Source organism: Falco rusticolus, chromosome 1 (genome assembly GCF_015220075.1).
Source record: "Falco rusticolus isolate bFalRus1 chromosome 1, bFalRus1.pri, whole genome shotgun sequence".
Taxonomy (NCBI): Eukaryota; Metazoa; Chordata; class Aves; order Falconiformes; family Falconidae; genus Falco; species Falco rusticolus.
In genome coordinates, this window is record NC_051187.1 from 119701402 (window position 1) to 119713570 (window position 12169).

The 12169-nt window shown below is 36.9% G+C and overlaps 1 protein-coding gene across 2 annotated transcripts in view; it reads right to left on the reverse strand.

Moving 5' to 3' along the window:
• Positions 1–3997: 3997 nt before the first annotated feature.
• Positions 3998–12169, reverse strand: part of INTU (inturned planar cell polarity protein) — a 55627-nt gene continuing 47455 nt past the window's right edge. For both annotated transcript variants that reach the window (XM_037398233.1, XM_037398228.1), the window contains exons 13-16: positions 11764–11861; positions 10821–11010; positions 6788–6942; positions 3998–4785 (exon numbers count right to left, since the gene is read on the reverse strand). In XM_037398233.1, the coding sequence (XP_037254130.1) occupies positions 4674–4785; positions 6788–6942; positions 10821–11010; positions 11764–11861 (555 nt within the window). In that variant the 3' untranslated portion in view covers positions 3998–4673. The remainder of the gene's footprint in view (positions 4786–6787; positions 6943–10820; positions 11011–11763; positions 11862–12169) is intronic.

Sequence of the window (12169 nt, forward strand, 5' to 3'; positions counted from 1 at the left end):
ACATGAAAATCTGTTTCTGTTTGTCCTTAAAAGCAAAGTATAGAGCCTGTGTTGGGTAATACCCTATAACATTTGCCAAACTGACACACCAAAAGCTAAAAAATTTTGCAGAAAAAGAAATGAATCTTTAAAATAACATTTCCAAAGTTTATACTACACCAAGTATATTATACAATATTCCTTCCATTGTTGCTGCTTTGGTATGAGCTGGAACAAAGGCCAAAAATGTGCTTTTCAAGGCCATTTATTTTTCAGGCATATGGTACTGGAAACTGGGATTTATTCTGACACTTACCAACAGATGTATACATTCAGCGTTAGCACCAGAGAATCTAAAACTACAAGTGAAATGTGAATAATGCTGAGAAATAGGTAAGATTTTTCAACTTTCTTACTTGATACATTTCTAAGACTAGGGATACCTACATAAAATGCAGCCTGTAAACCGCAGAATAGAAGAATATTTCACAGAACTGCATGTGAACAGTTTTCCTGAAGTAGCCTGCCTATGCATTTTTGCTTCCATAGGGGGTGCTCACACTACGTATTAACGCGATGACAAGCGGTTTATACAGGTATTGGGAACACGGCAGTGTTTTTTTATCCTGTTCTAAATTAAAGAACGGATCCCTTTGCACACTAAGATAAATGCATAAGCAGCTAAATGGAGTTGAGGAGGTAGCGCAGGTGCAGGTGATAAGAAAAAAATAACATAGCTGAAGATTTTTGCAGATGTTACATTTTGTTTGCTAAGCAGTGACAATGAAGTGATCGCTGTGACGCACAGCCACGCTCTTCATTCAAACCTCTGAATTTTCTTGTGTTACCACGGATGAAGGCAAAGACTCCTTCAAGAGAACTCAAAACTGGGTTTTCATTTCTTGTTTTGATCATGCTTTCCTATACATTAACATGAGAACGCCAAATCCACTCTGCTTTTGTAAAACTATCACAAGGAAAACAAGTATTTTATTCTGTCCACCCATACCAATGAACATGCCTTTGCTACTACCAAATAAACCAAAAACTTCTGTGAGGATGTTCCCAGCAGTAACCCACTCTGCACCACCTCCTCCGCCAGTATCCATACTCCTTTGAATGCCCAAGACCCACAATGGCCCAAGACATCAAAGGCATTTCTAAAAGCTTTTGTTTTTCCAAGGTTTGGGAGAGACAGGGCAAGGCATGGGGATGGGGGAGCACCCCAGGGCCCTCAACCTTGCTCCCTGGGGACACACACGAAGCAGCAGCGTCCCATGCCCTTGTACTGCTGGTCTGCCCAGACCTGCTGGATGAAGCATTCCCCGTTCCCCTGCAGCAACGCGTTCCAGTGTCCTGAAAGCAGGTCCTTCCCGGTGGAGATGGCACCGTAGGGGTCCTTGCCCTGCAGGGCCACCATGGCACACAGCACTGCGCTGGCTGCCCCCCGCCCCACACTGCCGTTGCCTCTCCTGCCCGAAAAGCACGCGGCCAGCGGGCACCTCACTGGCTTCTTTTTCCTCCAAAGTTAAAGTCGATGGTCTCAGGGTACCCAGGAGCTGAGCCGCCTGCGTCCCCCACCATTACCGTCCGCGAGGGGCTGCTGGGCTCAGAAGCCGCACCATTTGCTTCTGCACCATGGATCCTGTCCGGGGAGGGCTGTCCTGCCTGAGCTGCGGCAGCAAGCTCTGCAGAGGCCTCGGGAACCTTCCAGAAGCTTCTGTCAGCTGTGGGAACTGGCCCCTCGCCCCTGACCAGGAACTAGATAATAGAAAAGCAGGTAAAAAAGGGTAGATGTTGATCATATTGAATTATGAGTTAATAAACATTATACATGAGAAGTAAATGATACTTACTCATGTTATTTATACCCATTCTGTTGCAGGTCAGAAGTACCAGCTCCTCCTAGACTACTGATAACATGTTTGGTGTGGGTTTTTTTTAATTGCTTTACCTCCCCTACATCTCTTGACTTCATGACTAATGAGGGCATGAAACACCGTATTTGTTCGTTCAAAACATTTTAATTGATGATGTTTTTAAATGCTAACTTTTGTTTCTTGCATTCCCTTGACATTAGTAGTTTTAACCCTGGTAACTTCATTTCTATGTTGTATACCACATTGCTTGGCTAATAGTTTTTATAAATAACAATTTAAAGGCAAAAGAAATTAATTTCTTTTGAGCCTTAATACTACCACTTGAACTCCTTTAGTAGCTTCTCCATATCTATACCTTTTGACATCAGTTCTGTACACTGATTCAGTTATAATCTTCCTGAAAACTACAAAGCTTCACAATTTCTATCAAAGATCCCTGATAAAAAATAAGAATAAATCTGTATTTGGTGGGAAATGAAATCTTATCCTTTTGGGTCTCTTTTTAAACATATTCTTAAAAAATCTGCAAAATACAGTCTCTACTCAGCTGACTAACAAAGTAACCAATAAAAATCTCCCTGAGGGTAGTATCAACATGATTAATGGAAACTTTGAAATGTTTTGTTGCTGAACTACACTGCTTTGAGTATGAAAGTTGTACCCTTAATTCTGTTTAAAGTATGACTTCCTGTGAAGGAGCAAGCCAATCTAAATAGCTGATGGGTACTGAAGGAGTCCCCACCTACCTTCATTCTTCTCTTCTCCACACACATCTAAGTATCCATGCTTTTTCTTCTTCATGGACTCAGCTGTGTGTTTGGCCCAGCTGAATCAACTGAGTTTAACCCCATACACCGGCAGCAGAGTAACCTACTAACTAACTAAATAGAAGGATCTAGATAAAAGTTAGCTGTCTCCTTTTAAAAGCATTCAAATATCTTCTTTTTTAGCATTCAAACCACATAGCCCAGGCCTTTGGAAGATTGAAATGAGACAAACATCAGCAAAATTACTCTTTTCCATACGGAGACACTTTCAGGGGCACACACATGCAAGTTCTGTAAAAGCTGTTAAACTTACTAGAAGCAGTGCAGCACAGAATGCTTTTCTGTATTCCTTCTTATATCTACAATGAAATCTAACATTCAAACCTCACATATTTTAGACTTTTGAAAGGTGCTGTTCAGATGTCATCCATACTATTACATACTTTTATTTTTCAAACGAGTAAATATAACGTCCCTTGATTTATGTGTGGGGAAGAGATCTAAAGCACTATTGATATAACTCAGTTTAAACTGAAATAATGTCTATTTCTTACATTCTAGGAATCATAGATACTGGAGAAGGCTGATTAACAAAATCTTCATATACTTAAACTTCAGGCTTAAGACTTCTACTGCTTGGACTTAAAAGCAACTGCTGAGTGATTCAGGACAAGCTGTGAATCACACTGTGACAGTGGGCAGTTATAAGCATTGATTGACTATTTTAGAACTACTCTAAACAGTGTAATTTACTAGTGAAAACAAGATCTAAAGGTTTGATCACGAGAACCTGTGGAACTGAATTTACTTTCCTGCATACTTAAAACTTTTTGATCCCACTGTTTAAAATGCAACTTTAGTCATGCATTTTATGAGAAGCACTCATTAAAAGCAAGTAGAAACAGCAGAAAGAAAAAAGAATGCCCTGTTGACATGGAACAGGATGAAATGCTATGCAGATGATCAGATGTGAATGTGCTGACTGGGGCTAAAAAGACCCCCAAAAAATCTTAACATTTTAAACTAAACTTTAGTAAAGTTTAGTAAAAAGTAGCTGGTGTGTAGTTTACAAACATTTAAACAATTTGTAGGAAAGCTGAATTTTGTAGAACTCTGTTTTTGCAAACATCTTGCTTTCTATTGCCTTATACAGATATAACCTAACATTTTTCTTGTAATATCCAGCTGTAAATTGCAGCAGATCTAGCTAAACAAATACTTTTTAAATAAACAAAAGAGAAAATACGTTAAGTAAAAAGAAATAGAATAACACTTTACTGGTCTTTGAAAAATATAAATTTTTTTATTAAGAAATTATGAATATAAAATAAGCGGAGTCCATGCATAGGTCTTAACACACATCCCCCCTGCCCTTATCTTCTTTTGTACCTTCAAAATTGTGCTTTAACAAATACAAAGTATTATTTATAGTTGAAACTCATGAAGACAAGTAAAACATCAACCACACTATAGTCCTTGAGTGTGCAGGAGACCATACCAGCAAAAATGATAAGCCATTAGTTTTGTGTGGCTAAGTGCTGTGAATTATCTGGAAGATTTCTTTCTGTTTTGATTAACACAGTGTTACTGGAAACATTCAGTATTTTCCATGCCCTTAGAGGCACAAAATTTTAATTAATTGGAAAACTTTTTTTCCCTCTATCGCCAACTGCCAGATATTCAGAGTACTTTAAGGATACCAGCTTACCATTTTACATTCCATATTACACATTGAACAGCAATGAATGTACCAATTAAATGATGTTTTCATATGATATAGTTAAGATCAGGATAAATAATTTGACAGTATACAAAAATAAGAACTTCGCTTCTCTGAAATCTTTTTAACTATTCCATTGATGAGACCATTAGAATCACTGCTGAAATTTTACCTGTGTCATACCCCAGGGCAGATTGCTTTTTTTAAAAAGCATTTCAAAGATATGGTATGGGTGGGCACCACAACTGAGTTAATTTCTCTTTATACTGGAGTACTTTAAAGAGATGACAACACCATGCAGGATGGCTGAATGTTCAGGAAGCTTGTCTATGTAGCTAAGCCGAAGGACAATTTAAAGGCCAGTTCAACAGCAGCTTCTGTCACTGAGTCATGAAAACAGACGTAACACTCCTGAGGTTTTGGATGTAGAATGAGTCTCCTGAAGGAAAAAAAATAAAAAAAGAAAACTATCATTGGTGTTAGCTTTTTCTACTCAACGGTTTGATATATTCTAGTTGTACTCGGGTTTCAGCAAGATGTTAAAAGCAACTGCTTTGTAAGACAGCTAGCAAATTTCCATGGCTCTCCTGAATTATCTTACTCCCTTCAATACATTGTATTTTATAATCAAGTTATTCTCTGCTCATTTTTCTCAAGACTGTGTATGGAAAAAAATTCTTCAGGTTTTCAGGACTTATTTGTATAGTACTGGTGTGTTTGCAGTAATCCAAGTTTCCAGGCTACTTGGGAGCAAGTGCCAGTATTCACATACTTACTTATCCTTAGACTTAATACATCTGGATAGGTAGTTTCCCACATGTTAGTCTAGGAAGCCCTTTTAGTGGAAGAGTTAAAATAGGAAAGATCTTAGTACGGCTGCACAGCTGTGTGTAGCACTCCAGCATAGCATATAGCTCTGCAAATACTAGTGGACTCCCCCAGATTTAACATGTTGTTCGGTAATGCAGAGACTTGTTCTTTTCAAACATCTCAACAGCAGCGTAAACATTTTAAAATGTTTAAATTACAGATTTTAAGTTTTCCAACCCCAAGGACAGCACACAAACTGCAGCTATGTACATTCGTGGTGGGAAACAATTATTTTTCTTTTTTCTCTTTAAAGATCTGACTTGGAGGCAAAAAGGTTGAACAGAAGTTCTGTTAGAGAATTTCTACATTATTATTCCTGGCCAATATAATTACCTATGGATGATGTTTCCTCTCCTTGTATCAGAAAAAAGTTCTTACACCATATTCAGAAATTTATTTTGCCGTTTTCTGACTTTCCTATTTGCACAATAGTTGAACTAGTTGAAAATCGTAACCTAATGAATTAATCAAGCATAACCATTTGTCTTCTTTTCACCCCTTGCCTAGACTGATTTTTTTTCTTTTCATATGGTGAAAGCACAGCTTCCATTTAACTGGGTATTTGCATTTTTCTATTCATCTAGTAGGATTGCCAAATACAGAAGATGAATGCAGAAAAGAAGGAAACATCCTGTTGACAGACTATTCCTAATATGTCTGCTTACTGCAGCTAAAATGTAGACGGCACAAAATATAGCAGATTGAGGAAAGAATAACATAAGAGAAGTAGTGGCTACAGAATAGGGCTTACTGGTCTGGACTTAAACAATCACAAGATCTGGTGTGTTCTGAATTGTGAAGAAATAGTACACACTATTTTCTCATTACACCTAATTTTAACTACTTCAGAAGCAGTATTAATTTTAGTATTTAATGCCTAGGGCAGTATGCTGTTCTGTCCTGCAAATAAGCCTTAGCTATGTAGCAATAACTATACGCCTCATTAAGAAAATATCTTAAAATTAAGTTTAAATAACAAATTAAAAAAAATAAAACACAAATCACAATCCATTCACAATGATGATGGCAGAACTTTGAAAACAAACTGAGGAAAGAATACCGCCTTTCCAAAATACCTCAAGTAGACTGCTAGGTTGATTTGGTCCTCCCAATGAAAAAGCCCCGACCAACCAACAACTACAATTGTTCACCTTACTTCTTTGTATCACTGAATCGGCATTATGCATGGAGGCAAGACAAGTAAGATTTACTTGCAAAGGAGGGAATGGAGCCGTCAGAAAGAGTGCAGGGAGCACAAATAAAGTGCAGAATTGTGAAAGAGTATAATTACAGCACTTCCGCGTGTCTGCGTAGCACAGCGTAGCACTGCAAAGGTGCCGGCTCTGCGGTGGTAACATGCTGGCACGGTGCTCACTTCAGTTACACACCTATGTTTGACAGCAGGTGGAATATCACGCCAGTGCAACTTCCCAGATCCCAAATCAAAGCTACCTCACTCAGTCAACTCAAGTTTCTGTGATGCGCTACAGTTAAAGTTAATCTTAAAGAATACAGTGGTACATTCAAAATGGAAAACTTTAGGAGAAATATGCATTTGTCTGTAAACTCACCCCACAACCCAGTAATTCATTGTTGGTGGTGGTTTCTTCTGATCAGACCAGTTATCAGGAGAGCACTCAAACAAAACTCCATGTTCTCTCACCAGATCTAGGTCCTCATCTGCCTTACTAAATTCTGACATCCCACTGTCTGCTTTTGTCTTTTTCTGTAAAAGAATTGGCAAAATGTTAGTATAGAAAGAAATATCTTTACATAAACACTAGTAAATATAAGTTTGTGGTTTCTTCAGGAATCTCTGATGAATGATACTGCTGTTAAAAAGCCAGACTTAGAAGATGTAACCAACTTGCTTACATGATTCTTTTCTTCCCAGTTTTGTTACTTCAGCATCAACAGGCTTTTCCATTGTTATACAACTTGGAAGTAGACACATGTTCCCTTTTTGGATTTTTTTCCCCCTTCTAGATGAACACTATTTCTCTAACAAGGCATCTGAGATAATACAGCTTCTTTAAATAAGTGTGTTACAACAGCTAAAGCTCTCATCTTTCTCTCTGTGCCTCCCTAATTATGAACTGTGATAGTAAAAGTCTGTTCAATAAACTTAGCCAGGCAGGAATTTCTTTTTGTAAATAAACAGTTGCAGCACTCAGAGCATTTTCTTGCTCTTACTCAACATGAGTGCGTAAGATGTATTGAAAATAAAGACATTTTCATGTTTCATTGAGTTTTTAGGGCTATGCTTTGTACAGAGCTTTTGAATAAACCTTGCAAAAGTTCCAGTTGTTTCTAGCTGAATTCCTGGTCCCTGTCTGGTGAGGTTCAAACTGCAGGCACAAAATCTACTTTTTTCTCTTTGCTCTGTCTTGGTGCTCAACGGTCTTGTGAGCCATGGTATCTTTCATCAGAAACACAAGGGAAAGAAGAACAGAATGGACATGGAGATAAATAAAGGAGGAATTTTGAAAGGGTTTGTCACTAGTTTAACTCTTCTCCCACTGAAGTTAAAGGAAGTTTATTACTTTTTTGTAAACATCTATGTAATAATGAAAAAAAAAAGGGAAAAAAAAGGAATCTTTTTTTTTTTCTTCTTTTTGAAGCATGAGAAGCATGATGAGATTATGGAAACAGGAGTGGAAATCCCATTGAGATGAACTGGTCTTAAAAGAGTTGCTACACCAGGGCATCTCTGGATCTGTCAATGAAGCTTCTGTTCTAATCAGTTGCTTCAAAGGTAAAATAAAATGTTTTCTTGGGAAAAAAAAAAATTATCTCAAGGAACTGCTGTCTGCTGTATGCAGAAGCCACATCATTCAATCTGCCTACTATGTTGAAAATGTAGGGGCTGAAGACCTAGCAAAGATGGTCAGAACATCACAACTATCTTAATTTCTCCGAAATGGTAGAAGTGAAATGTACCTTAGTATTTGAGAAACGAAACATCTAATATTTACTTGAGAAAATGTCTTTTAAATTCCCTAAACATGCTTTGGATTGAATGCATAAAGCATATTCTAAATTACTATTAGTTTATAGAGTGGAAGACATTTCACAATAGATGACTTGACCCTTCCTGTATCATTCCTTAGTATGTAAAGTTGTTTCAAACACTGTTCTTGCTAATACCGCTATTGAAGAAGACTTAAGGAATATGTTAGTATTCAGTCTAATAATCTTCCCCAGCAAAAAAATGGAGTCTTCATCATGCAATTTCCATTCTAACATCTGTTTATATTTTAGCACATTTTACACTGTGCTATTCATACTCAAGAAAAAATACATATTAAGAGGGGATATTTGACAGAACTATGAGGGTTTGTACTGTCATATGCAGAAAAACTTACTTCCTTCTGATTTTATTTAACATTAAGAAAATACTACAATGATGATGAAGAAAATGAGGCCAAAGCTGCTTATTACATACAGCGACATATATTTTAGGGTTTAAGACTACAGAGCTTATTTTTGCTCAATTTAAAATGTATTCAAATTTCCTGTACACATTTAGAGGTTAAATCGTGTATTTTCAGTTCTCAAAAAGCGAGGCAACGTTAATTATTGATTGATTTACAATAAATTTGCGTTACTGGTGCAATTCTCTGAATCCTAAACTATAACACAATATTTAGCTGATGCCAAGGAATAAGCAGTATAATAGTACATTTCTATATTTGACCCTTTGTCGTGCACTACAAACAAGGAAAACTTCAATTTATTCTTTCACATTTTCCTTATGCCATAATGCAACCTGCCAATTTCAGCATTAATGGTTGGAGCCAACATGCAAAAAACACCCCAAGTTTCTCTAAAAGAGAAACTTTGTTCTGCAGCACATATCCATCCATTATTTCTGATTTTCAGAGCAGAATGAACCCAGCTGCTGCCTACTGTACTTACGTCTGAAGAAGCCAGAAAATCATGTGCTAAGGTAGTTGTGTCCAAAACCAAAGTCTTGACTCTCAAGTGTCAGTTTTTCACTTTTTATGAGCTACATCTAATGGTTGAAAGGTTTCTTTTATTCAAGCTTTTTTTTTTTGTTTGAACTATAAACCGTTTCTTTAACAGTTGTAACCAAAGGCAATTTGATGATAAGAAATATTTGTGTATTCTCTCTGCTTGCTTTGGGTTTCTCTATCTCCCGACAGAAGCGTCTAAAATACATGACTCATTGCCAAAGTCCTACTCAGCCAAACCCTGGTGTCATATGAAGTTGACAGAACAATCCACCAAATTAACCTATTTTTCTAACATGTAAAAGTTCCTAGATCATTTACAAGGCACATCAGTCTAACCAGAAGTGACTTCTTTGGTAATTTGAAGAAAACGTTCAGAAAAAATACTACTATTTGCAAACTGCTTTCATTCAGTTTGTACAGTTATTTCCCATTTCTCATTTAATTCACTTGGATCGCCACTTTAGGATGTAAACAATCCAACTAATAGACAGTATTCCCCTTAGGTTTATAGTTAACTATTTCTCTTTTCCAAAAGGACTGAGCAGGTCACAAAATTAGTAGAGATGAAATGTTACCCTAATTTTAGTTAATGACAATAAAAATCAACCGTGCAATTAACAAAACTGACTTTTAGCAAAATAAAGTGTGCATTGAACACAAAAGGTCTGATCTGGATGGAGTATCTCATAAATGGATTCTTATACCCAGTGTTTAAATGTATGCGTTACTACTACCATCTTTCTCCAGATAGACCATTTGAGGTAAACAGATATTTTTAATCAAACACAAGGCAATACAGTTGCTGACATCAGTTCTGTCTATTTTTAAGTCTAATCTAAATAGCAATACCCACATAAAGCTCTGGCAGCTGGCATCGGCTTCAGCCCACAGCTAGAGCAAGGTTCAAACGGCCATCTTTGTAAAGGGAAAAAGCCTTGCCTGTTCCAGCATGCCAGCTAATCTAAAAAGAGATCTGGCAGCATAATTAAAAGGAATTGATTGTTATAGCCAGGGTTTTTTTCGACCACTACACATGTGAACAAATGATTACAGACATTAGTGGATGGCAAATGTATAAGCGATCCTGAGTAGCACTGAGACCAAAGACACCAAGTGTTCAGACACACTGACAGCACGGTGAGGGGAAATAGCAGTCACTGCTCATATGAAAATTTTCTGGGTAAAAAAAAAAAAAAAAAAAAAAAAAAAAAAGGAGTGCCTGAATTTCTTTTTGTTGCCAATCTGAAATCCCTTCCCAGAATTAGAATGGCTAAACACCCTCCCCTTTGCTACTTACAGTTTCTGAATCCAGCATGTGAAACTTTTTGCTACGTTACAAACAACAGTCCTAATATGAAACAGAGTAAGAGTATACTATACTGGAGACATGGGAAGATTTATTTTGAGGGCATTTTTGGTGGGAAAGAAAGCCATAATGCGTACTTGGCTGGATGGTCAGAGAAAGAACCTGCCCATAACAGTGAAAGTATTAGAAGCTTTAAAAACAACCACATACATGGAAATACACTTGCTAGTGAATTATTTAAATAACCAAGTGAAAACAATCTTGAAATGCTGAGTTAAGAATGTAAATATAAAAACAGGAAAAAATCAAAAGCTTCCATACTTCTTTCCTCATGGACTGCTGAAAAACGGAACGAATTGAAAGACAGCAACGATAGAAATTCTCAATTAACTGAGGATGGATGGAGCCACCAAGCCGTGCTACTTCTTTGTGGGTTGGAGTAATAAAGATTCCTTGCATCGTTTCCAAAGTTAAATAGTGGAAGAGGGTATTCTCAGGACCAGAAGTCAACCTTACAAAAAAAAAAAAAAAGAAAAAAAGAAAAAAAAGAATTAATTTAATCCTAAAATAACTTTGAAAGGCATTTCAGTTAAACAACATATACTTTTGTTTCTTAGGAAGTAATTGTTTTTCTGGTGACCGCAATAGTTACAGACAATAGAGATACAGATACTCAAAAGGTGTCTATTTCCACATGGTGGAAATCTTGCTAAATTAAAAAAACCCGAAACCAACAAACCGAAAAACTATGGTACTAGTTAGGTATTGCACTTGTGTTCTCAAAAATTCTCACCACCAAAAGGAAAGGGGAAATAAAAGCGTTGGGTGTGGGTGTGGGGGGGAGTAAAAGCTTTCTTTAGAGCTCAAGCAAAACAGCAGAGCAGACTGCGCTGTCACAAGCAACAGGTGGGAACCGGGAAGATCATGACTTCTTTGTCCTTTGTACACCTACCTAGAGATACTGGAAAGGCACAAAGTGTGTATGTGGCCCAAAAATGCTTCTGTTTGAACTTTCAAGGTCACATATATGTGGGACACGTGCATACATTCTACTGACACACACTTGAGAAAGTTATCTGTTCTAATTAATTTCTTCATTTAAGAGTGTCACTATTTGAGAATCCTCACACAGCAAAGTTCTGGTTAGAATAAAATTATGCAGGGACTTCTGTAATCTATTCATAAACAGATTCAAATTCATATTCAAAAAATGATCCAAGTATGACCTTAAAAATTAAATACTTAATACAAAATAATTTCTTACTTGATAGCATTAAGAAGTTCTGTATCTTTCTCTGAAAGGTTCTTTTTGAGGTTTCCTAAATGAAAAGGATTTGGTAGGGTATGTTTTTTTCTAGTGGCCTGAAAAACAAGCAGATAGATGAACTAACAGAAAACGCAGCTATCAAAAGAACAAAATCAAACCAACAAATCACCTACGAGGAAAATAATGTATAATTTTTAAAAAGGCAAAAAAATTCCATCAACTTATATAAATGTAATTTATAGCCTATTTTAGACTAAAATGTGTTAGAAGCGGTTGTGCAATTGTACAGCAATTTGTTATGACAACTTATGTTTACGCCATTGTTATTGTGGGGATATTCTCCAATTGTTTCTGCCGATTCCAACACAGCTGTGCCCACTTCAGTCACTGAAACCCCCAAATA